A 27,742-nucleotide genomic window follows, 5' to 3' on the forward strand; every position below is an offset into this window, starting at 1 on the left:
GAGTCCGTATGACTCTTCAACAGAACTAAGTAAAAATAGAAAAGAGGTGAAATATAAGCTGTTTTGGAGGGAGGGGGTAGAGCTGGATAGAGGGCCAGTGATAGGTGGAGATTGCCAAAAGATGTCACAGACAAAAGGACAAAGAGGTGTTGAAGGTAGTGATATTATCTAAGGAATGTGCTAATTAAGAATAGAAAGCAGGACAAGCAAGGTACAGATAGCCCTAGTGGGGTGAAGGGAAGGGATCAAAATAGGCTAAAAGGTAGAGATAAAACAATGGATGGAAATACATTTAAAAATAATGGAAATAGGTGGGACAAGAAAAATATATATAAATTATTGGAAAAAGGGGATCGGAAAGGGGGTGGGGAAGGAGGAGAGAGTTCATGATCTAAAATTGTTGAACTCAATATTCAGTCCAGAAGGCTGTAAAGTGACTAGTCGGAAGATGAGGTGCTGTTCCTCCAGTTTGCGTTGAGCTTCACTGGAACAATGCATCAGGCCAAGGACAGACATGTGGGCATGAGAGCAGGGTGGAGTGTTGAAATGGCAAGCGACAGGGAGGTCGCAAGCATGACCCAAGGACAAGCAGGTACCTTTGGACATCAACACTACCCAACCTCTCACCATTTAAGAAATACTCTGCTTTCTATTTTTCTTCCTGTCTCTGCCTGTAATGGATACATTTGTCCTTGCAAGTCTTTTCCTTTTCACATACCTAAAGAAGCTTTTACAATTAGCCTTTATGTTTCTTGCTAGCTTGCATTCGTATTCTCTTTTCCCTTTCTTTATCAGTTTCGTGGTCCTTCTTTGCTGGATTCTAAATTTTTCTCAATCCTCAGACTTGCCAGTGTTTTGGCAACCTTATAAGCCACTTCCTTTGATCTAATGCAATCTTTAACTTCCTTTGTTAGACACAATTCACTTTTCCTGTTAGGTTTTTATGTTTTTGAGGAACGTACATTTGTTGCAGACCATGTAATGCTTCATTAATTACTAGCCATTGCCATTAAATCTTAATTTTCGCAATTCACCATAGCCAACTTGTCCCTCATACCTTCATAGCTGCCTTTATCAAGTTTTAAGACCTTAGTTTCAGAACGAACCATATCATTTCATTTTTAACGTAAATTTTTCTCATATTATGGTGACTATATCCTAAAGGCTCCTTTACAGCAAGGTTATTAATTAGCCTTTTCTCATTATGTAATACTAAACCTTAAACGATCCCTATTTGGTTCTTCAATGTACTGCTCCAGAAACCCATCTCGTACACACTCCAGGAATTCATCCTCCATAGCTTTAGTACTAATTAGGTTTAGCCAGTTTATATGTAAATTGAAGTCACACATTATTACTGTATTACTCATGTTGGGAGAGGTGATGGCATAGTGGTATTGTCACTGGACTAGTAATCCAGCGACCCAGGATTTGAATCCCTCCACAGCAAATGGGTGAATTTGAATTTAATAAAAATCTGGAATTTAAAGTCTAATGATGACCATGAAACCACAGCCGATTGTTTTAAGAACCCATAAGGTTCACGAATGCCCTTTAGGGAAGGAATCTGCCATCCTTACCTGGCCTGGCCCACATGTGACTCCAGGCCCACATCAATGTGGCTGACTCTTATATGCCCTCTGAAATGTTAGTTGTATAAAACCACAACAAACTCTCAAAAAAGCAATGAAACCAGATGGACAACCCGACATCAACCCTGTCAACCCTGCAAAAGTCCTCCTTACTAACATGTGGGGGTTAGTGACGAAATTGGGAATCAGACAACAGCCTGACATAGTCATCCTCACGGAATCATATCTTACAGATAACGTCCCAGACACGATCACCACCATCCCTGGCTATGTCCTGTACCACCGGCAGGATATTGGTGGCGGCACACTGATATACAGTTGGGAGGGAGTTGCCCTGGGAGTCCTCAACATCGACTCTGGGCTCCATGAAGTCCCATGGCATCAGGTCAAACATGGGCAAGGAAATCTCCTGCTGATTACCACGCACCGCCCTCCCTCAGCTAATGAATCAGTGCTCCTCCATGTTGAACACCACTTAGAGGAAGCATTGGGGGTGGCATGGGCACAGAATGTACTCTGGTTGGGGGACTTCAAAGTCCATCACCAAGAGCGGCTTGGCACCACCACGGCAGACCAAGCTGGCTGAGTCCTAAAGGGCATAATTGCTAGACTGGGTCTGCAGCAGGTGGTGAGGGAACCAACAAGAGGGAAAAACAAACTTGACGCCATCCTCACCAACCTGCCTGTCACAGATGCATCTGTCCATGACAGTAATCGGTAGGAGTGACCGCCGCACAGTCGTTGTGGAGACGAAGTTCCGTCTTCACAATGAAGACACCCTCCGTCATGTTGTGTGGCACTACCACGATGCGAAATGGGATAGATTTCAAACAGATCTAGCAACTCAAGACTGGGCATCCATGAGGCACTGTGGGCCATCAGCAGCAGCAGAATTGTACTTGAACACAATCTGTAACCTCATGGCCTGGCATATCCCCCACTTTACCATTACCATCAACATAGGGGATCAACCCTGGGTTCAATGAAGAGTACAGGAGGACATGCCAGAAGCAGCACCAGGCATACCAAAAATGAGGTGTCAACCTGGTGAAGCTATAACACAGGGCTACTTTTGTGCCAATCAGCATAAGCAGCAAGTGGTAGACAGAGCTAAGCGATCCCACAACCTACCGATTAGATCTAGGTTCTGCAGTCCTACCACATCCAGTCAGGAATGGTGGTGGACAATTGAACAACTCACTGGAGAAGGATCCACAAATATCCCCATCCTCAATATTGGGGGAGTCCAGCACATCAGTGCAAAAGGTAAGGCTACGGCTGAATCATTTGCTACAATCTTCAGCCAGAAGTGCCAAGTGGATGATCCACCTCAGCCACCTCCAGAGGTCCCCAGCATCACAGGTGCCAGTCTTCAGCCAATTCGGTTCACTCCAAGAAACGGCTGAAGGCACTGCATAGTGCAAAGGCTACGGGCCCTAACAATATTCCAGCAATAGTACTGAAGAGTGATGCTCCAGAACTTGCCGCACCCTTAGCCAAGCTGTTCCAGTACAGCTACAACATTAGCATCTACCTGGCTATGTGGAAAATTGCCCAGGTATGTCCTGTACATAAAAAGCAGGAGAAATCCAACCCAGCCAATTATCGCCCCATCAGCCTGCTCTCAATCATCAGTAAAGTAAAGGAAGGGATCATCAACAGTGCTATCAAGCAGCACTTGCTTAGCAATAACCTGCTCACTGATGCCCAGTTTGGGTTCCGCCAGGACCACTCAGCTCCTGATCTTATTAAAGTCTCGGTTCAAATGTGGGCAAAAGTGCCGAACTCCAGAGGTGTGGTGAGAGTGACTGCCCTTGATATCAGGGCCGCATGTGACCGAGTGTGGCATCAAGGAGCCCTAGCAAAACTGAAGTCAATGAGAATCTTGGGGGAAACTCTCCGCTGGTTGGAGTCATACCTAGCACAAAGGAAAGATGGTTGTGGTTGTTGGAGGTTAGTCATCACTGCAGGAGTTCCTCAGGGTAGTGTCTAGGCCCAAACACCTTCAGCTGCTTCATCAGTGACCTTCCTTCCATCATAAGGTCAGAAGTGCAGATATTCGCTGATGATTGCACAATGATCAGCACCATTCGCAACTCCTCAGATACTGAAGCAGTCTATGCCCAAATGCAGCAAGGCCTGGACAATGTCCAGGTATGGGCTGACAAGTGGCAAGTAACATTCACACCACACAAGTGCCAGGCAATGACCATATCCAACAAGAAAGAATCTAACCATCGCCCCTTGACGTTCAAAGTCATTTCCATCACTGAATCCCCTACTATCAACATCCTGGGGGTTACCATTGACCAGAAACTGAACTGGACAAGCCATATAAATACTGTAGCTACAACGACAAGTCAGAGGCTAGGAATCCTGCGATGAGTAACTCACCTCCTGACTCCCCAAAGCCTGTCCACCATCTACAAGGCACAAGTCAGGAGTGTGATGGAATACTCCCCTTTTGCCTGGATAAGTGCAGCTCCCACAAAACTTAAGGAGCTCGACACCGTCCAGGACAAAGCAGCCTGCTTAACTGGCATCACATCCATAAACATTCACTCCTTCCACCACCGACACAGAGTAGTAGCAGTGTGTGCCATCTACAAGATGCACTGCAGCAGTTCACCAACGGTCCTCAGACAGCACCTTCCAAACCACGCCCACTACCATCTAGATGGACAAGGGCAGCAGATTTATGGGAACACCAACACCTGGAAGTTCTCCTCCAAGTCACTTACCATCCTGACTTGGAAATATATCGGCAATCCTTTACTGTCGCTGGGTCAAAATCCTGGAACTCTCTTCCGAACAGCACTGTGGGTGTACCTGCACCACATGGGCTGCAGCAGTTCAAGAAGGCAGCTCACCATCACCTTCTAAAGGGCAACTCAGAATGGGCAATAAATGCTGGCCCAGCCAGCAAAGCCCACATCCCCTGAATGAATAAAAAACAAAGTGAATATGTGCACAATTCGCAGAGGTGTGTAAAAACAATAATAGGGTAATTATATTAGGTGATTTCAACTTTCCCAACATGAATTGGGATCGACATAGTGTTAAGGGCTTGGATGGAGTGGATTTCTTGAAATGTGTACAGGAGAACTTTTTAGGTCAATATGTAGAGGGCCCAACAAGGGACGGCGCAGTGCTGGACCAAATTCTGGGGAATGAAGCCAGACAGGTGGTGGTAGGAGAGCACTTTAGTGATAGCGACCACAACATGGTACAATTTAAGCTTGTTATGGACAAAGAAATAGACAAGTTGCAAAAAAATGTTTTGAATTGGGGGAGAGCGGATTTTAGTAAAATAAGGCAGGATCTGGCCAAGGTAGACTGGGAACAGCTACTTGTGGGGAAATATATAGAAGAACAGTGGGGGGGCGTTCAAAAAGGAAATGGGGAGGGTACAGGCTCAACATGTTCCCTCTAGGGTCATAGGAAGGATTAACAAGCCCAGAGAACCATGGATGACAAGAGATATTCAAGATACAATGAGAAGGAAAAGAGAGGCTTTTAGCAGGTGCAAGGGAAGCAAATCAGCGGAGGCATGGAGTAAAGAAAGTGCAGGGTAGAGCTTAAGAAAGTAAATAGGAGAGCAAAGGGGGGTATCAGAAAGCGCTGGCTGGTAAAAGTAGGGAAAATCACAAGATATTCTATAAGTATATCAATGGGAAGAGGATAACCAGGGAAAGAGTAGGGCCCATTAGGGACCAAGGGGGCAATCTATGGTTGGAGCCAGAGGACATCGGTAGAGTGTTGAATGAATACTTCACATCCGTCTTCACCCAAGAGAATGAGGGGATGAAGGTATGGAACTCGGGGGGAGCGACTGTGAGGTTCTTGAGCAAATTGATATGAAGAATGACAAGGTATTGGAGGTGTTGGCAGGCTTAAAAGTGGACAAATCTCCAGGTCCGGATGATTTGTGTTCCAGACTGCTGAGGGAGGCAAGGGAGGAGATCGCAGGGGCTCTGACCCAAATTTTTAATTCTTCTCTGGCCACAGGGGATGTGCCAGAGGACTGGAGAACAGCTAATGTTGTTCCGCTATTTAAGAAGGGTTGTAGAGATAAGCCAGGGAACTACAGACCAGTGAGTCTCACATCAGTGGTAGGGAAACTATTGGAGAAAATTCTGAAGGAGAGAATCTATCTCCACATGGAGAGTCAAGGTTTGATCAGGGATAGTCAGCATGGCTTTGTTAGAGAGAGGACATGCCTAACAAATTTGATTGAATTTTTTGGAGAGGTGACCAGGTATGTAGATGAGGTTAGTACAGTTGATGTAGTTTATATGGATTTCAGCAAAGCCTTTGACAAGGTCCCACATGGGAGACTTATAAAGAAGGCAAATGCACATGGGGTACAGGGTAATTTGATGAGGTGGATTTAAAATTGGCTTAGTTGTAGGTGACAGAGGGTGATGACAGAAGGATGTTTTTGTGACTGGAAGCCAGTGTCCAGTGGCATACCACAGGGATCTGTGCTGGGTCCCCTATTATTCATCATTTATATAAACAACATAGATGACTATGATTAGTAAGATTAGTAGGATTAGTAAGTTTGCAAATGACACAAAGATTGGCCGGGTGGTTAACAGTGAGTTTGAGTGTCTTGGGCTATAGGATGATATAGACAGGATGGTCAAATGGGCAGGTAAGTGGCAGATGGAATTTAACCCTGAAAAGTGAGAGGTGATACACTTTGGAAGGAGTAATTTGACAAGGATGTATTCAATGAACGGCATGACACTAGGAAGTTCTGAGGAACAAAGGGACCTTGGCGTGTGTGTCCACAGATCTCTGATGGCGGAGGGGCATGTTAGTGGGGTGGTGAAAAAGGCATGTGGGACACTTGCCATTATCAATGGAGGCATAGATTACAAAAGTAGGGATATCATGTTAGAGTTGTATAGAACCTTGGTGAGGCCACAGCTGGAGTACTGTGTGCAGTTCTGGTCACCACATTATAGGAAGGATGTGATTGAGTGCCCTTAACTTTGTCTTTTTAACACTATTCCACATTCTGATTCCACTTGATGCCAGCCTTTGCTTTGTCTGCTTTCTAATTTCTCTTACTACTTTTCTACTTCCTGTTGCCAGTTTTGCTTTCCTTCAACCCAAGGGAACCTCTCAGGTTCTCTTCTTCTTGCCAATCTAGTTTAAACCCTCCCTAACAGCGCTAGTAAATCTCTCTGCGAGGACATTAGTCCTAGTCCTGCTAAGGTGAGTTCCGGTCCTGCTAAGGTGTGATTCAGAGTGCAGCCAATAAACATGAAAAATTTATGATATGTCACAAAGGGCTGGCAAGCTACAAGACAAGCAAAACCATGGGTTGTCAAGGCTGGTGTCCTAGAGCGTAACAAGTATCATCAGGTTCGGTTCGAAGTGAAAGTGAAATCTTGACTTTGTGTTTATTTCCCTTTCTGAGTGCTCAAAGTTCTTTTAAAGCATTTCCAGACAGATGATTCCAATTCGATATGGTTAAGTTTCAGTTCATTTTATATTTTTTGAATGGTGTCCTGAATGCCATAAACATTTCTGTTGCACAAATCTAACATTTTAATCACAAATTGCGAGGTCAATTTTGGAAAATCTGACACTGTTCTCTCTCAGGCTCTTTCTCCTTACTTACTGCTATTATGAGATTGTTGAAGAATTAAATAAAGCTCTTTCTTGTTTGTTTAAATTAATTTGAATTTTCATCTTCTTTGTCACATTATCTTTTACCAGTATTGTGAAAATACTCATATAGGTCCTTGTGTGAGCAAATAGATCTAATCATATTTGCCTGCTCTATCTCTGATCCTTTAATCTCCTATTCCTATATCTAATGACACAATCTAATCTTGAATGTTGGCACAGTTTCTGCCTCAGCCACTAACATGGAAGTGATAGCCTCTTAATTCTGTGTAGCATACCCCAAGTTTGCTGATGATGCAACGGTGGGTGGGAAAGTAGGCTGTAGTGAAGATGTAAGGAGTCTGCAAAGGGATATCGACTGGCTAAGTGATTAGACAAGTTGGTAGCTAATGGAGTATAACATGGGGAAAAGTGAAGTGTTTTACACTTTGGTAGGAAAACCGGAAAAACATAGAACTTTTTCAAAAATTAGAGGCTAGTAAATGTTCACATTCAGAGGGAGTTAGGGGTTCTTGTACATGAATTACAGAAGGATAACATGCAAGTACAGCAAGCAATTAGGAAGGCAGATGGTATGTTAACCTTCACTGCAATGGGGTTGGAGTATAAGGGTAAGGAAGTTTTGCTGTAATTAGGGCAGGATTTGGTGAGGCCATACCTAGAATACTGTGTACAATTTAGGTCTTCTTACCAATGGAAGGATATATTTATCTTAAAGAGGATCCAAAAAAGGTTTACTAGATTGATTCCTGAGATGAGACAGCTGTCCTGTGAGGAAAGATTGAATAAAATGGGCCTACATTCTCTGGAGTTTAGAAGAATGAGAGGTGATATTGAAACATACAAGATTCCAAGAGAGCTTGACAGGGAGGCTGTTTCCCCTGGATGCAGGGTTCAGAACCAGGGGTTATTGTCTCAGCATAAGGAGTGGCTCAGTTAGGGCTGAAATGAGGGGAAGTTTCTTCACTAAGAGGTTATGAATCTTTGGAATTCTTTACCCCAGTGAGCTGTGGGATGCTCAGTCATTGAGTGTTTTCAAGACTGTGATCGTTATAGGTTTTTGGGCACTAAGGTAACAAAGAAATATGGGGATAGGGCAGAAAAGCACAGCTGATGTAGAAGGTTAGCCATGGTCTTTTCGAATGACAGTACAGGTTGGATGGACTCCTGTAATAATTTCTTCTGCTCTTATATGAAGAAGTTCCTCTTACTCTCTCTGCTAAACTTCCAGACACTGTGGTTTTAATAGTAAACATTGTTTTGCAAAGTTTCAACTTACAGCTATGTTTTAAAAAGCACTTGCCTTTTAAAACTAAAAGATGTATGTATTTCATGAGAAGAAAGACAGACATCATTTTCTGGTCTCCGTGTTCAATATCATCAATAGATCCATCATAGCCTGTTGCAAATATTTTCAACCATTTATTTTAGCAGTAACTTGGAATCTTATATATGGAAGATTACCTTTTTGGTCATCACTGGCTGTCCCTCGATTCGAGGGTGACATCTACTCAGGGTCGTAAGTTTCTGCCATGGATCTTCATGTGACTGAACAGGCCGATTCTCGACCAGTATATCTTGGGGCACATGAGGCAATACGTCCCACGACGTAGTGGAATCCAAAGTGCATGATTTGCTTCCTTTTCTTTTTTTCTCTGTCTCATCATTAAAGCATTTGGACTCAAAGAGTCATGCAGCCTGATGGACAAGTTTTCGCCATTCTGAATGACTGGTAGCAAGCTCTTCCCAGTCATTAATGACAAAGCTGCTGCGCTTCAAGGAGAGCTTCAGAGTGCCCTCCCTGGAACATTGGCCACTTGAGAATTGAGGAAACAGGACCTTTTTTAAAATTTGCTCATGGGATGTGGGCATCGCTAGCTCGGCCAACATTTATTGCCCATCCCTAATTGCCCTTGTTCATTGTTGTGGGTCTGGAGTCACGTGTAGGCCAGACCAGGCAACAACAGCAGATTTCCTTCTCTAAAGGACATTGGTGAACCAGATGGGTTTTTACTACAATCCGCAATGGTTTTGTGGTCATCATCAGGCTTTTAATTCCAGGTTTTTTTTTTACTGAATTCAATTTCACCATCCGCTGTGGTAAAATTTCAACCTGGGTCCCCAGAGCATTACCCTGAGCCTCTGGAGTACTAGCCCAGTGACAATACCACTATGCCACCACATATTTACCAGGTGTGGATTGATATAAGAGCTTTGTTTTGGCAACATTCGAGGCAAGGACAGACCGAGTTTCTTGCGTGCAGAATTGTAAAGATCAAGAGTGGTTTGCAAATCTGGTGCAGAGTAGGTAATTGCAGATCATGTATATCTGTGGTGGTCAGTTTAATTTTGCCATAGATGCAATTGAGACTAAAAGGTTTTCCATCTAGACAGTATTTAATACTGACACCTTATTGGCACCTTTTTGGTACAGCCCAAGTCTCAGCGTGAAAGTGCCTCATCTCCAGTCAGTGGTATGGTCGGGACAGGGATGGTGAGAATATCAAACACTGATTTGGTCTCAACTGGAGCAGTGTGTCCAGTTCTGGGCAACACGCTTTAAGAAAACTGTAAAGACTTTTGAAAGGGTGCAGAAAAGAATCACGAGAATGGTTCCAGTGATGAGGAATTTCAGCTATGTAGATAGGTTGGAGAAGCTGAGACTTTCTCCTCGGAGAAGAGAAGATGAAAAAGGGATTTGATAGAGGTGTTCAAAATCATGAGGCGCCTGGGCAGAATAGATCAGGAGAAATTGTTTCCATTGGCAGAAGGATCCAGAAACAGAGGGCACTGATTTAAGGTGAATGGCAAAAGAGGCAACGATGACATGAGGAATAACTTTTCCATGAGTGAATGGTTAATATCTAAAATGCACTGCTTGAAAATGCGGTGGAGATAGATTCAATGAAAACCTTCAAAACAGAATTGAATAATTATCTGAAGAGAAGACATTTGCAAGCTTTGGAGAAAAGGCAGAGGCATGGGACCAGGTGAGTTGCTCGTGCAGAAAGCCTGCATGGACATGAAAGGCCGAATGACCTCCTCCTGTGCTGTAACCATTTTATGATTCTAACAGTGGGCTCTGCTCTGTAGTGCAGCAAGCTGGAGCTCCAGCATGTTGTACCACCATGCCTCCCCTGCAATTTTGTTTTCAAATGTCTACATGAAAGCTCTTTAAATCCTTAAGCATACTTGAAGGCAAAATTGAAGGAATGCCTCCCTGTCACAAGGAAAAGCACTTCCTCGACCACTACATCCCCCATGCTTCTACTATCCAAACAACAAACCACAGCTTTTTGGAATGACTGTACCTCCCTAAGAAAACTTAACACTATTAAACAACTGCCTTCCTAATATCCTGCTGCAGTTACAATGTCACACTAAAAGAGCAGGAAAACAAAATACTTAGCCTAAAAGTTGTGTTCCATCTGCTTTATTTCATATATTTGAGTAGAAAATAGTATCTAAGGAACTCTTTCTTTCCTGAAGAGGACCAGCTAATGTATAACACATTCTTCACAATTTTTCCCCCAAGTTAAGGCTAAAAACGTTGCAAATGCATAGCAGGCGGCCAGCCATAAGAGCAGAAAAATATAGATTAAAGTTTCCAGCTGATCAATACTCTAAATTCTGATCAAAGATCACATTTGAAATATTGGCCTATTTTTCTCTGCTTGCTCAATGAACTGGAGAGACCATGGGCTAGATTTTCCCTCTTGGGGATGGGAACAGAATTCAAGGCTGTTTCTGGGTCCCAAACCTACCCCTGGAGGGAAACAGTAACTTGTTGGGATTTTCACAGGGGTGTCCTCTTACTTGGCATGGAGACAGGTTCTCTATCTAATTAAGGGTGGTGGGCAAGCTCTCAAAGCTGGAGAGCCAATCAGAGGTGCTGGCTCCAGAATTAAATGGCCTTATGCATAAAGATTGGCTATGTAGATGGGGATTCAATTTTCAGGGAAGGGGAAAACTGGATGCAGGGATCTCCAGAGTATGTTCTAATCTAAAGTTTTCATTTTGCACATTATCCACAAATATGACCATCAGTGTATGGCTTAATTATAAGTAGCTCTGTGTTGGGGACTCACTGCCACTAGCAAATCGATTTAGTCTACTAAAATTCATTTAACATAATGCCATTACAATCACCAAAATAAGAATGTTTATCCCATCAGTTTGGGCTGAATTTGAACCCCTACCAGGGGGAGGGAGCGGCAGAAAAGCCAATTTTCAGAACAAAGTTCCAATATTTGCATAGTTCCCTGGCAGGTCTCTCACTTCCTCAAGACACATCAAAAGGTAAAAGCATTGAGATGGTAAATTTGTAAAGTCCATTTCTTCCACTTATTTCTGCGCCTACAAAGTGGAAACATTAAATTATTAATGACCTGAATGAACTTTCATCCATACCAAAGCAAACAAAAATTCAAGCCACAGCTCCACCTCCTACTCTGCCACAATCCTCCTCTGTCTTGTTTTGGACTTAGCAAAAAGGTGCAAGCCAAGCACATTCACAAAATAAACATCACATCCAACTCTTCCACTTGCAGTTAATTTCATACCCCCAAGCTTCAACATTCAGAATCCAAAAGTAAATTATGAAAGCTTTAGGCCCTAAATGTGCATCTTTGTCAGATACAAAAGATATGATGATTTTGGAAACTAAAATATCTTTAGAATTTGAAAAGCAATAGCATTCTTCATGTTTTCTAAAATGAAAATAATGAGAGTAGACAGATGCAAAACATAATTCAAAATATGGCTTTGCAATAGTACAGTTTACACTTTTGAGAATTAAAAATGATCACATGCACAGGGTGATTTCCAAGCCCAGGCACATAGTAAAACTTACTGACCTGACATATTAGGGTATAATAATTGGATTTCAAGTGAGCAATGTTACAAATCCAGGAAGCAAGAAACCCTTGTTTTTCTGAAGAATTTTAATTAGCTAGGATTTCCAACAAATGAAAAAGTTTTAAAATGTGGGTGACTTATACACTTTCATTTTGTAGAATAATTTATTTTTCTCAACAGACTGGCATGTTTTTTCCATATTCACAAGAGTTTGTGGTAAGCAGCAGAGGGTAGCTTGGCATATATTCCAATTAGACCTCTAAATTTAATTGTATTACACGTGGAAATAATAAAATTGCAATGACAAGCAACCAACTTGAGGAACACTTTCCAAACTTGCAGGGCCACCACAGGCAAAAAAAAACCTCTATTTTTTTTTATATTTGTTCATTGGATGTGGGCGCCACTGGCTAGGCCAACATTTATTGCCCAAACCCAATTGCTCTTGTTCAGAGGGCAGTTAATAGTCAACCACATTACTGTGGGTCTGGAGTCACATGTAGGCCAGACAAGGTAAGGATGGCAGATTTCCTTGCCCAAAGGACATCAGTGAGCCAGATGGGTTTTTACAACAATCAACAATGGTTTCGTGGTCATCATCAGACTTTTAATTCCAGATTTTTATTGAATTCAAATTTCACCATCTGCCATAGTGGGATTTGAACCCGGTTCCCCAGAGCATTACCCTGGGTCACTGGAATACGAGTCCAGAGCACAAGTGAGCACAAGTAATATAAACTCTAGATGCGACATATCTTCCTTTAACACTTGTACTGTCATTTAATAGAAGTATATCATAGATCTTTCCAAGGTTAAATATTTTCAAATTATGTTTCTGATATCTACCTACCTGAGGACTTCAATTTTACTAGTCCATTTTTAACATCAACAGGTAAACAGAAAGGTAAAAATACAAATTATAGTTCCACATAACCAATTAAAGTGATTCCTTTACAACTGGTCATTGACAAATCCTACGTATTCATAACAAGCACTCCTCTAAGACATCAGAAGGTGACTGACACCAGTTTAATGACAATACACCAAGTGCGATAAACCCTGTTGAGTATTAGTGAAAGGTGGTCTTTCACCTACATTAACTTTGTATTTATGAAATACCAGTTCATTTTAAATTTTTAGAAACAAAAGACTTTTTAAAGTAATTTCAATACTGAATATAAAACTAAATTTGCAACAATTACAATTGGTAATTCAATTGTAAATCCACATACACGTGTATTGGCGAATGCTATCTTCTTTGACCTGGAGGATGATACAATTCAGTTCAAGGTTATTTCCACAGCTGCAGTTGATGCCAACCTTTGATGGAAACATCATCCATTGAAACATGTTTAAGTGGCAATTTGGAAAGCAATCCATTTTGACCTGTTTATCACTTTGCTTCACCCAAGCAACCACTTTGAGAAATATGAGTATCAAAATGGCAGGTATGAATGGGGTTTGAATAATTTCAGTGTTTAATATTCCACAACTGCCCTAGGTTTTTAAGAAATTAATTATTTGACGCCCTGGCCAACACGCAGTCAACAGTAGCAATAATTTAAATAAGGGCACAAACATATTACAAAACCTACAAAATAATATGGAAACTGAAAATTTCTTCATACTTTAGTTGTCAGTCTGGGTAAAAATATGTCCATGGGCCATGCCAGAATAGACTCAGACACTACAAACATAATGCTTTTGAAGTACAGCTTGCACATCTGTCGAATTCTCTAAAAAATGATAACATTCTAAATTACAGGAGCACACACAATCTAAAGCCATGACTCAATTCATGGTATTTTGGAAATGAACTAAACAATTTGCTGGAGTATTTTCAGGTGCTGAAATCTCCAACAAGTATCCAAATGGTTAATAGTTAAATAACGTCACACAGAATCATAAATTATGGTTCCCAAAAGATTAGTGAGTGGGAAAAATTAAAATACATACTGAAAATTGTCAGTGAGGCCACTGAAGGTATGGATTAGATACACACTATAATCACAACCTTTTATAGCCAAGAATTTTGATGGCAAAGCACAGCAGGCTAGAGTCTGGCTATGAGCTCCTACGCAGGACTTTCAGGCATATTACTGTTTTAAGTCTCCAGTTACGGGGAGGCAGTGGCACAGTGGTATTGTCACTGGTATTACTCCAAATACCCAGGGTAACGCTCTGGGGAACCGACCTGGGTTCAAATTGCACGGCAGGTGCTGAAATTTGAATTCAATAAAAAAATTTGGAATTAAAAGTCTAATGATGAATATGAAACCATTGTCGATTGTCATTAAAAATCCATCTGGTTCACCAATGTCTTTTAGGCAGGGAATTTGGGAATAGGGAATTTCCAAGCTTTGATTTCTGGTCTGTGCTGAATTAGCAGTTTTCAGATGGAACACAATAGGAACACAACCACTGGCTGTTACAACTTGACAGTGGACAGAATATCAACCAAGATTCCCATTCCCAATTTCTGCTTGCTACAGTGGCCCCATCCTTAGCAGAACTGCAATCGCGTGGATGCCTTTGTGAATACAGAATCTGGTTCAGTTGTGAAGTTCCCTATGTTCAGATAGTCTGTCCTCAACTCAGTGTCAAGGATGACTCGCAAGGCTAACGGCCACTTGGGCATGGTACCAAAAAGTGACTGCTGACTCAATCAGTATCACCAAGACAAGACGACATGGAAGAAAAGCAAGGATGATAACTGGGAAACAAATTCAAGAAAATGAAATGTCAAATTAAGACTTATTGAAATGTTAAAAATTCAAAACTGCTGTGTCCAGAGGCACTTAAAAATGGAGGAGCCTGGTCAGAGCAGCATCCATGGATGCTTTGGGGAAAGTTGCACACCTATTATTGATTGCAATTGACGTATGTTCTGGGGCAATTAGAAAATGGGAGGAAAATTTTGTGCCAATCATTTAGGCAAGTCCAAAATATAACTTGAGTGTTAATTATACATCACTGTGCAATCTCAGAATCTGGAAAGGTGATGTTGCCATTTAGGATAGGTCACAAAATGTGCGATGCACCAAACCGTCTATTTGTTTCCAATAGGTACTGTGCAGTGGTATACTCCAAATCAAAGCAATGGCTTATTTTCATTCATTTGCTGTGCAGCTACAGATATACACTCACAAACCTGAACTGTGGAACTGATCTCCGCAGCAAATCCTCCTGTTATTGGAGCTTCATGGCTAATCAGCAACCGCCCAGTTTTCACAACAGACTAAAATAGAAGCAGAGAAAAAGGTATTATTTGACACATAAATGCAAAGCTTTGAATGTTATGGCAGAATGTGTTTGCCAATATAGATCCTTTCCCAAAAATGTTTTGGAGGTGCAGCTCTCAAAACAATTTAACTGAAAATTGCAAGGGCTATTTTTCCATGCAAAGAATAATAACCATTAATGTTTGGCACCTAATTTCACATAATTTGGCATGACTTCTTCAATCCATAATGATAGCGGTATAATTATTATTTTACTTCCACCACTGTTTGACAACTGTAGGATTATCTAATCCAGGGTGATGCTGCTTGGACTTAGTTTTAGGGAACGAAGCTGGGCAAGTGGTAGAGGTATCAGTGGGGGGGGGGGCATTTTGCAGATAGTGATCATAACTCCATTAGATTCAAGGTTGTTATGGGAAAGGACACAGATGGGCCAGAAATCAGCGTTCTAAATTGGGGGAAGACCGATTTTAATAAGATCAGATATGATTTGGCCAGAGTGGACTGGGAGTAACTACTTTTGGGTTATTCTGCGTCACAGCAGTAGGACTCATTCAAGAAGGAAACAGGGAGAGTACAGGACCAACATATTCCAGTAAAGACAAAGGGTGGGACCAGCAAAACCAGGGAACCCTGGATGTCAAGGGATATACAGGATTGAATAAATAGAAAAAGGGGGGCTTATGGCAGATACCAAGGGCTCAAAACAGTGGAAGCCCCAGAGGAGTATAGAATGTGTAGGGGGATCTTAAAAAGGAAATTAGGAGAGCAAAAAGGGGGCATGAAAAAACATTGGCAGGTAAAATAAAGGAAAATTCAAAGTTATTTTACAAGTACATCAAGAGTAAGAGGGGAACTAAAAAAAGAGTAGGGCCCACTAAGGACCATTGTGGTAATTTGCGTGTGGAGCTGGAAGACGTAGGTAGGGTTCTAAATGAATACTTTGTGTCGGTGTTCACAAGTGAGAGGGATGACGTGGGTATGGAAATCAGGCAGAAGGACTAAGATATAATTAAAGAAATTAGCATATCAATGGAGGAGGTTCTAAGTGGTCTGGTAGGTTTAAAAGTAGATAAATCTCCAGGCCCGGATGAATTGTATCCCAGGCTGTTGAGTGAGGCAAGGGAGGAGATAGCAGGGGCACTGGCAATAATTTTCAATACCTCTCTGGCCACAGGAGAGGTGCCAGAGCTCTGGAGGGCAGCCAATGTGGTACCGTTATTCAAGAAGGGAGGAAGGGAATTACAGGCCAGTTGGTCTAACCTCAGTGGTGGGGAAACTACTGGAAGTAATTCTGAGGGATAGAATTAATCTACACTTGGAAAGGCAGGGATTAATCAAGAAGAGTCAGCATGGTTTTGTTAAGGGGAGGTCATGTCTGACCAATTTGATTGAATTTTTCGAAGAGGTGACCAAATGTGTAGATGAGGGCAATGCATTTGACATTGTCTACTTGGGCTTCAACAAGGCTTTTGATAAGGTCCCACATGGGAAGCTGATAACAAAGGTAAGAGCTCATGGGATCCAAGGCAATTTGGCAAATTGGATCCAGAATTGGTTGAGTGGCAGGAAACAAAGGGTGATGGTTGAGGGGTGTTTTTGGAACTGGATGCCAGTGACCAGTGGGGTTCCACGGTGTTGGGTCCCTTGCTGTTTGTGTATACATAAACAATTTAGACGTGAATGTAGGAGGGCTGATCGTAAGTTCGCGGATGACACAAAAATTGGTGGGGTGGTAAATAGTGAGGAGGATAGCCTTAGATTACAGGAGGATATAGACGGGTTGGTCAGATGGGCTGATCAGTGGCAAATTGAATTTAATCCGGATAAGTGTGAGGTGATGCACTTGGGCAGGACAAAGGAGGTTCGGGAATACGCGATGAATGGTAGGACCCTGGGAAATACCGAGGATCAGAGAGACCTTGGTGTGCAAGATATTAAGGTATTAGGACAGTTAGATAAGGTGGCTAAGAAGGCATTTGGGATACGACTTTATTAGCCAAGGAATAGAATATAAGAGCAGGGAGGCTATGCTGGAACTGTATAAAACACTGGTTAGGCCATAGCTAGAGTATTGTGTGCAGTTCTGGAATTCGCATTATAAGAAGGATGTGATTGCACTAGAGAGAGTGTGGAGGAGATTTACCAGGATGTTGCCTGGGTTGGAGAGTTTTAATTATGAGGAGAGATTAGATAGACTGGGGTTATTTTCCCTGGAGCAGTGGAGGTTGAGGGGGGACATGATTGAGGTGTATGAAATTATGAGGGGCATACATAAGGTAGACAGGAAGGAACTTTTCCCCTTGGTGGAGGGATCAATAGCCAGGGGGCATAGATTTAAGGTAAGGGGCAGGAGGTTTAGAGGGGATGTGAGGAAGTATTTTTTCACCCAGAGGGTGGTGGGAATGTGGAACTCACTACCTGAAGGGGTGGTAGAGGCAGAAACCCTCATAACATTTAAGAAGCATTTGGATGTGCACTTGCGATGACATGGCATACAAGGCCTGGTGCTGGAAAATGGGATTAGAATAGTTAGGTACTTGTTTGACCGGTGCAGACTCGAAGTGCCGAAGGGCCTTTTTCTGTGTTGTAGACCTCTATGACTCTATGGCTAAGAGCCAATGTGTAATTTTAAAGGCTAACTTCTGCTTTTTAAATTTGACAAAGACATCAGTGATCAACTCTACAGTTTTAAAATAGAGTATTTAATATGCTTATTTTTTCCCTTATATTCATACATGTTAAGTACGAGACATAGAGGTTATTGAACACTTCAGAATATCGGACACCATTTGCCCTGTTAAAAATAAATTTAAAAATTATTATATGATGACCTCAACTTCCATTTGGACAGGAGGAAGAAACATAAAACATACAACAGAATTCCTATGAAATGCTGTAAGGTGTACAAGAATTAGAACTGCAGAATAGTTGTCCAGACTGTAACTTTGTCTTTTATTTATTCTTTCACCGGATGTGGGTATCGCTGGCAAGGCCAGCATGTGTTTCCCATCCCTAATTATCCTTGAAAAGGTGGTGGTGAGCTACCTTCTTGAACGACTGCAATCCATGTGATGTCGGTACACCAAGAGTGCCGTTAGGGAGGGAGTTCCAGGATTTGAACCAGAAAATAAAGGAATGGCGATATATTTCCAAGGCAGGATGGTGTTTGGCTTGGAGGGGAACTTGCAGGTGGTGTCCCCATCTATCTGCTACTCTTGACCTGCTAGGTGTAGAGGTCGCAGGTTCAGAAGGTGCTGTCAAAGGAGCCTTAGTGATTTGCTGCAGTGCATCTTGTAGATGTACACACTGCTGCCACTTCGCATTGAATGGTGGAGGGAGTAAATGTTTAAGATGGTGGATGGGGTGCCCATCAAATGGGCTGCCTTGTCCTGGGTGGTGTCGAGTTTCTTGAGTGTTGTTGGTCCTTCACTCACCCAGGCAAGTGAAGAGTATTCCATCACACTCCTGACTTGTGTACGTAGATGGTGGAGAGGCTTTGGGGAACCAGGAGGTGAGTTACTCTCTGCAGAAGTTACCCCATTCTTAACAGCACTGTGGGTTTACCTACACCATAGCTGCTCAAGAAGGCTGCTCACCACCAGCTTCTCAAGGGCAATTAGGGATGGGCAATAAATGCTGGCCTAGCCAGCAATGGCAACATTCCATGAACAAATATATTTTTAAAAATTCCCAGCCTCTGAATTGCTTTTGCAGCAACAGTATTTACATCGGTTAGTCCAGTTAAGCTTCTGGTCAATGGTAACCCTCAGGGGGTTGACAGTGGGGGATTCAGCAATGGTAATGCAATTGAATTCAAAGGGAGATGGCTGGATTCTCTCTTGTTGGAGATGGTCCTTGCCTGGCACTTGTGTGACACGAATGTAACTTGATACTTATCAACCCAAGCCTTCAGTCGTGAAGTGAATCGAATTGGCTGACGACTGGCATCTGCGATGCTGGGGACCTTGGGAAGAGGCCAAGATGAATCATCCATTCAACATTTTTGGCTGAAGATGGTTGCAAATGCTTCAGCCTTGTCTCTTACACTGGTGTATCCCCTATCATTGAGGATGGTGATATTTGTGGAACCTCTTTCTCAGGTTAGTTGTCCCCAACATGACTGGGTATGGCAGGACTTGCAGTGCTTTCATCTGAGCCATTGGCGGGATAGTTTATCTCTGTCAATCACATGTTGCTTCTGCTGTTTGGCATGCAAGTAGTCCTGTGTTTCAGTTTTATCAAGTTGATACCTCATTTTTAGGTGTGCCTGGTACTGCTCTTGGCATGCTTTCATTCACTCTTCACTGAACCAGGGATGATGCCCCAGCTTGATGATGATGGTCGAGTGAGGGATATACCAGGCTATGGAGTTACAGATTATGTACATAGAAGGTTATAGCGCAGAAACAAGTCATTACACTCAAAGTGTTTTCCTCCATCTGGGCCACCTAGTTAAAACCCACTCATTTGCTCATTCTCTGTATCCTTTACTACTTTTTTAAAATAACTATGTAATTCCCTTTTATAATTAGATTTATAACTTATGCCTCAAAAATGATTGTGGCTGAGAATTCCACATTCCAACTACCCTATTCTAGGTGAAGAATCTTTTTTCGCTAACTTACACTTGAATTTTTCTACGATTTTCTTTAATCTGCTTCTTTGGATTATTGCCTCATCCTAACAGTGTAAATAATGAATATTTACATTATAAAGTTTTCATAAGATTTGAAGGTGATGAAATTATGGAATAGGTTATCAGCAAGAGTGGTGAATCAGAAAAAAGGACTGGATGGAAGTCTTATTAGCTGCTGTCTGTTAAGTACTTTATGCATTCTTCTCATCTGTACTCATAATAAGGAGCAGTCCACGGCCTCTTTCAATTTCCTGCTCCACAGAATTATTAAAACAATCCCTTCTGAATCAAAACAAAGACTGACAGGCATCTTTTCAAAAAAAAAAACAAATTGCTATATATACTTCAAATGACCGTAAACTTGTTTGACTATGTAATGGTTAAATATATTTACATCACTGGATAATTAATTTAATTTGATTGGATCATGTGGAATGAAGCATTAGTTCAGAGGATTATATGCATGCATAATATTGTTTACTAAGTACACTGACATTTTAAGATTTTATGATGGCTACTATAGGGCTCTATCATTCTGAGATAACAGAAAATGCTGGAAACTCAACAGGACTGACAGGATCGGTTAGAAACAGAGTTAACATTTCAGGTCTGTGTCTAGAAAAGTAATAGGTTTTGAGCAAATGAAGCGGGGAGGTGAGTGTGGGGTGGGAAGGTGTGAAGAAAACCTAAAGGGAAGGTAATAGGGTGGAGGGCAGGAGAGATCAAATGGCAAATGGTTTCATGGTGCAAGGCCAAAGGGGGTCATAATGGGTCAAGTAAACCAACAAAGGGCAATTATGGATGGGCAATAAATGCTGATATGCCAATGAAGCTCGAATCCCAAGACTGAATTTAAGAAAGTATCTCGGGGCGGTGTGAATGGCTCGATCCTAAATTGTTGCTGTCCGAACGCAAAGGAGATAAGAGGGAGAAAATAACCAGCAAAGGAACACAAAACAAAATGGAGGTAGAGGTTATGATCTAAAGTTGTTGAGCTCAGTGATCAATCAATCAAATAATGGCAACAATCGATTTCCAAGTCAGGATAGGGTGTGTGGTTTGGAGGGGACTTGCAGATAGTGATGTTCCCATGCATCTGCCGCATTTGTCCTTCCAGCTGGTAGAGGTTGCAGCTTTGGAAGGTGCTATCAAAGTCAGCTTGGCAAATTGCTGCAGTGTATCCTGTGCATGGTGCGCACAGGAGCCACTGTCTGTCAATGGTGGAGGGAGTGAATGTTTAAGTTGGCAGATGGAGTACATAACAAGTAGGTTGCTTGGCCTTGGATGGCATCGAGTTTCTTGAATACTGTTGTAGCTGCACTCATCCAGGCAAGTGGAGAGAATTCCATCACACTCCTGGCTTGTGCTTTTTCGATGATGGACAGACTTTGGGGAGCCAGGAAGTGAGTTATTCTCCATGGTTAAATTGATTATCATTCAGCTTTCAGAATTGCACATGCAAAATAAGTAGCAAGGCAAAAGGTTTGCAACTGCCAACTGTTGAATCTGTGCACCATTGCTATGGTGTGTACTACCAAGAGGGTGTGAACTGTAGCAACTTGCCAAGGCTTCTTCAATATCACCTTCTGAACCCATGACCTCCATTACTTTGGAGGAGTGGGGGGACAAAGTTTAAGGAAGCACGATTGCCTCCAGATTCCCCTCCAAATCATACAACATCTAGGCCTGGACATGTAGCGTTGTTCCTTCATTGTTATTGGGTCAAAATTCTGAAATTCTCCATCTAACAGCATGGTGGTATTATCTTCACCACGTGGGCTGCAGCAGTTCAAGGTGGTGGTTCATCATCACCTTCTCAAGGTAACTAGTAATGGGCAATAAATGCTGACCTTACCAGTACATCTGCATCCCAAGAAATTTTTTGAGTTGCTCCCTTTAGGGAGGTGGTGAGTGAACAGAAAATCAGAGAGGAAGGTGACAGAAAAGTACAAGGCTGGGAGATGGAGTGAGAAAATTAAACAAAACGCTTTTATTTCAGTTATTATTTAATATTTTTGCTATTTTAATGCTATCATACATGAAACCTGAAATGTGATGAACACTTTTTCTCCACTAATTTTCATCACTACTCTCCTGTAAGTGTTCAGTCTTTATTCACTTATGCTTCCACAGGAACCAGGAATTCCCCAATGCCTTGCCAAGTGGCCATCATTTATATACAAGTCTTGGCAGAAAAGTGTGGGCAGGCTATTGAAATATGATGGGCATCACAGCTAAGGCCAATTAGGCTTTTACTTGAAGTTCAATCACTATAGTGGTCACTATAAATAGCTGTCATAATCACCAATCCTGCATGGTTAAAGAGCATTTAATTGGTACAGTTGTCACACTTCTCCTTACTGAGAGCAGCTAATATCAGAGACCAGGGATTGAACCTGGATTTTTAGAAATTCTTTCATGGGATGAGCATAACTGGCAAGATTGTTGCCCATACCAAATTGGCCTCGAGGAGAAGGTGGTGAGCCATATTCTCCTGGTATAGAAGCAAAATACTGCGAATGCTGGAAACCTGAAACCAAAATAGAAAATGCTGGGAAAAACTCAGCAGGTCTAACAGCATCTGTGGAGAGAAAAACAGAGTTAACGTTTCGAGTCTGTATGACTCTTCTTCAGAGCTGAGTCATCCAGACTTGAAACGTTAACTCTGTTTTTCTCTTCACAGATGCTGTTAGACCTGCTGAGTTTTTCCAGCATTTTATATTCTCCTGATATGTTTGGCTCAGCCAACCATTGAAAAATATGGTGAGCCAATATTATCCATTACACATTATCATTGAAGTATATTCAGCATCTCTGTTAAAGTCTAGATGTAATAAATGCAGTTCCTGTAAAACAAACTATAAATTAAAAACTGAGCCTGGTTTATCCTTATCTACAGGGATTAAATTCTCATTAAGCCATTCGGGAGTTAAATGTGACAGATCACTTTTTCCAATCTATATAAATAAAACTTGGAACATCAAATACTTACGCATATGCCACTTCAGTGAAATACTTCAGTAAAAACAATTTTCCCTCAGCATGTACAAGTGAGGCTAAATAAGACTTAGAACATTAAATACTTACATTTATGTCACTTCAGTAAAATACTTCAGTGAAAACAATTTTCCCTCAGTATATACAAGTGAGGCTAACTTTCAGCACAGAGATCAAGCAAATCCCATAAGTACAAGCCTTTAAATCTAGGATAAAGTAAATATTTCCAGTCTTAGTATTTGGAGTGAACAGCTTATTTCATCATTTATTCCAGTAGCACAATTGCTGCATCAATATTACTTAACATATTTTACTGGTGCACATTAACTCCTTTGTTAAAGTGGAACATGTTTTTATATGGTTTGTACTGGTCTGTTTCTGCAACCGCATCCCAAAGAATTCATGAAAAGCAGACTTTGTTAACCCACGCAGCTAATCTAGGTTCAACAGTTCTAATGTAAAGCACTAATCAGGAAGACCTAACCCAGGTCAAGTCCATGCTGAGCACATTAATAGACATAGATTTCCACTTTCTCTGAGAGACATGGGTCCATTCCCTCAGCACATCTAAACCTAATTATGATTATCTGATATTTATTCTCATTAAAGATTCTAATACCAGCACAAATCTTTGTGTTATCTGTGAAGTTGCTGACAATTCACACAACACTTTCATCCATATTATGAATATAGACAGTAAAAAGCAACAGTGCAAACACTAATCTCTGCAAAAACCCATTTGCCTCCACGCAGAACCAGAACCGTTAATACATTTTAATTATTGCAATTAAAGATCAACATTTTCCCTTTTCAATATTAGTGTGTACATGCACAAAAATTCTCAGAAGTATCAATTATAAATAGGATATTAGCCAATACTAGAGGTACGGGAAATTACAGGTCAATTAGCCTGACCTCGGTCGTTGGTAAGATTTTAGAGTCCATTCTTAAGGATGAGATTTCAGAATACTTGGAAGTGCATGGTAAAATCGGGCAAAGTCAGCATGGTTTCATCAAGGGGAGGTCATGTCTGACAAATCTGTTAGAATTCTTTGAGGAGGTAATGGGTAGGTTAGACAAAGGAGAGCCAATGGATGTTATCTACTTGGACTTCCAGAAGGCCTTTGACAAGGTGCCGCACAGGAGGCTGCTCAGTAAGATAAGAGCCCATGGTGTTAGAGGCAAGGTACTAGCATGGATAGAAGATTGGCTGTCTGGCAGGAGGCAGAGAGTGGGAATAAGGGGGTCCTTCTCAGGATGGCAGCCGGTGACTAGTGGAGTTCCGCAGGGGTCAGTGTTGGGACCACAACTTTTCACTTTATACATTAATGATCTAGATGAAGGAACTGAGGGCATCCTGGCTAAGTTTGCAGATGATACAAAGATAGGTGGAGGGACAGGTAGTATTGAAGAGGCGGGGAGGCTGCAGAAGGATTTGGACAGGTTAGGAGAATGGGCAAAGAAGTGGCAGATGGAAGACAACGTGGGGAAGTGTGAGGTCATGCACTTTGGTAGGAAGAATAGAGGCTTGGACTATTTTCTAAATGGGGAGAGAATTCAGAAGTCTGGAGTACAAAGGGACTTGGGAGTCCTAGTCCAGGATTCTCCTAAGGTTAACTTGCAGGTTGAGTCGGTAGTTAGGAAGGCAAATGCAATGTTGGCATTTATTTCGAGAGGACTAGAATATAAAAGCAGGGATGTGCTGCTGAGGCTTTATAAGGCTCTGGTCAGACCACATTTAGAATATTGTGAGCAATTTTGGGCCCCGTATCTCAGGAAGGATGTGCTGGCCCTGGAGGGGGTCCAGAGGAGGTTCACGAGAATGATCCCAGGAATGAAAGGCTTAACATATGAGGAACATTTGAGGACTCTGGGTCTATACTCGATGGAGTTTAGAAGGATGAGGGGAGATCTTATTGAAACTTAAAGAATACTGAAAGGCCTGGATAGAGTGGACGTGGGGAAGATGTTTCCATTAGTAGGAGAGACAAGGACCCGAGGGCACAGCCTCAGAGTAAATGGAAGACCTTTTAGAACAGAGATGAGGAGAAACTTCTTTAGCCAGAGAGTGGTGAATCTATGGAATTCATTGCCACAGAAGGCTGTGGAGGCCAGGTCATTGAGTGTATTTAAGACCGAGATAGATAGGTTCTTGATTGGTAAGGGGATCAAAGGTTACGGGGAGAAGACGGGGGAATGGGGTTAAGAAACTTATCAGCCATGATTGAATGGCGGAGCAGACTCGATGGGCCAAATGGCCTAATTTCTGCTCCTATGTTTTTTGGTCTTATGTGCATGGGGGTTATACATGATCTGGTATGGGACGATTGTGGTTAATGTGAGGAGTTCTGGAAGAGTGTCATCTCCAATGGGTGAATCTCTCTTCAGAATATTAGTCTACTGATCTTCTCATTGCTCTTCAACAGGGTGTCAGAAACTGCATAGAGTATTCTGTGTGAATATACGATCTACTTTGAGCGTCAGTTGATGGTTTCAGTGAACTGCTACATTCAACATCTTTTTCTACTTTTGCCATATATCAGTTCATTGAATACCTTCATTGAAAGTAGCTGCCACAGGGAATACCTATTATAATTGCCCCTGACATTATTGTGGTTTGATTTCTGGATTTTTAATTTTTTTTCTCAATTTATCAATTTCACTAGGGGATTGGAGGGACACTCACTTGTGTCCCCGTAGGCCCAGCTTGCTCCCATAATATTAACATGGACTTAGGCAAACAGCATCCCTTTGCCAGGTACTTATTTCTTGTTCGAACATGCATAACCTTACATTCATCTGCATTGGCCTACACCTGCTGCACTCAATCTACAGGTCTGATTTTCACTGAATCCTGTCTCCTCCAATGGGAGAAAGTGTACAGAACAGTTTGTTTAATGATATACATTGTTAATGTAAAAGATTTTTTTTTAAATTATTGATCATAAAAAGGGTATATTCTGAACACTGATCTTTTCAGTAACAGTTATTAAGTATTTGAGTATTGATGGAAAAAAGAGACTTTTTAAAAATTAATTTATGGGATATGGGCTTCGCTGGCTGGGCCAGCATTTATTGCCCATCCCTATCAAAGCTTTTTATTTTATACTCACCTGGATACCTCGCAAGAAATTTCCACCCGTAACAGGGGAACAACAATTTATATTGCATGAGAAGCTGGGCAGTTAACTGTTTCATGCTGCATTCTCTATGCTAACGCCTCCACCAATCAGAGTCCAATTGCTAACCAATCAGCCGCCTCTTCACATGCAGTATACATTGTTGTTACTCCATTACTGTTGGAAAATGTTTGCGAGCTGTTCTGATGAATGCAAGATGAAATGCTTTTTTAACATATCTCTTTTTTCAGCAATTCTGTACTACAAAATGACTATTAAGTACTTGTGCTGGCCATCATCTTTCCTCTTGGATTATAAAAATCCTAAAAACAGATGTGGCCCTCTGTGTCTACAGTGGTTTTTAAATAGAAAAATGAAGTCAACACTATCTAACTTAAACAGGAAGTTAAACGGAAACAATTAACTGCTTATTTAAAAACACATTTGATCTTTACCATCTCTTCTTAAGTTAATTATTTCAGCTGGTAGCCACCACATTTAACATACCAGTGAATTCTGGTTAATGGGATCAAATAATCAAACATCACAAATAGTAATGAAAGGAAGCGAAAGTAAAATTATATAACCTTGAAATCATGCACTGGGATAATAGGTACAAAATGCTTCGTTTCTTTTGCCTGAAATTTCTATCTACTTATTTCTCCTACATTTCCATTAATGCTTCCATCTCTTTGGTGTCTCCCCCATGCAACAATTGCTCATTTGAGACTCTAGACAATGACAGTTGATCGGCTAAACAAACACAGAAGCCATCATATTTGATGCAAATTAAATGTCCACATATTGCATTTACAACAGTGGCTAAAGAAGCTTTTATATTACAGAGGTGCAGAAGGATCCCTTCCAGATCTCTCTCTCTCCCCCACCCTCAAAATGCATGGGAATACTCAAGCAATTATGTTGCCTCATCATCGTCCAGCTTAGTTTGGCTAACTTAGCATTGACCAATGAATGAACCCAAGATTTTTGATCTATGTGACAAACTCTGCAATAAACAGAACATTGATCCACTGAACCATCAGGGCTCCAGAAGTCTGTTTTTAAAAAGGGGTATTTTCATTGCAGGCTAGGAGTTTAAAAATAAACCATGAGTGTTTTTTTGTTGATTTGTTCAATTGTTACAACTAAGAACACAGAGAACAGAGAAATATTAAGGAATTATTCATTACATATATTATGCAAAATAAAAGTGAATCAGCAAGGATTCTACATAAAGGCAAATGTTTAAGGGCTTTTCCCCTTCCACTCATTCCTCTGTAACTGTTAGATATCAAATGCCAGCAGAATTCTGATCTTGCATTACTTCAGAAGGGCTAATTCTGCATATAAAACTGGGCCTCAGTTTGAGCTCATTTAATAATACAATTTTTATTAATCTAGTATTTCTCAGGTTATAAGCTTTTACTATTGATGATGGAAATGAGCAGGATGTAAACAATAAATGAATCCTGAATGCCACTTCAAATTGGCAGTCAGCTGAATGGGGCTGTAAAGTGTTTTAGGACATCCTGAGTTTATGAAAGACACTATACAAATTAAAATCTTTCTTTTTTAATCCCATTCATAATTTTAAAAACTTTTTCAGGTCACCACTGATGAGTTTCTTTCTAAAGAAAAAAAACCCCAGCCTGT

General features: G+C 41.4%; 1 protein-coding gene across 3 annotated transcripts in view; it reads right to left on the bottom strand.

The window, feature by feature from the left end:
- bckdhb (branched chain keto acid dehydrogenase E1 subunit beta) overlaps nt 1-27,742 on the bottom strand; it is a 370,867-nt gene that overhangs the window by 160,253 nt on the left and 182,872 nt on the right. For all 3 annotated transcript variants that reach the window (XR_013576645.1, XM_078542455.1, XM_078542456.1), the window contains one exon: nt 15,244-15,330. Coding sequence is in view for 2 of the 3 variants with exons in the window: in XM_078542455.1 (XP_078398581.1) it covers nt 15,244-15,330 (87 nt within the window). In the remaining variant the exon portion in view is untranslated. The remainder of the gene's footprint in view (nt 1-15,243; nt 15,331-27,742) is intronic.

This window comes from Cetorhinus maximus, chromosome 5 (assembly GCF_964194155.1).
Source record: "Cetorhinus maximus chromosome 5, sCetMax3.hap1.1, whole genome shotgun sequence".
Classification (NCBI taxonomy): Eukaryota; Metazoa; Chordata; class Chondrichthyes; order Lamniformes; family Cetorhinidae; genus Cetorhinus; species Cetorhinus maximus.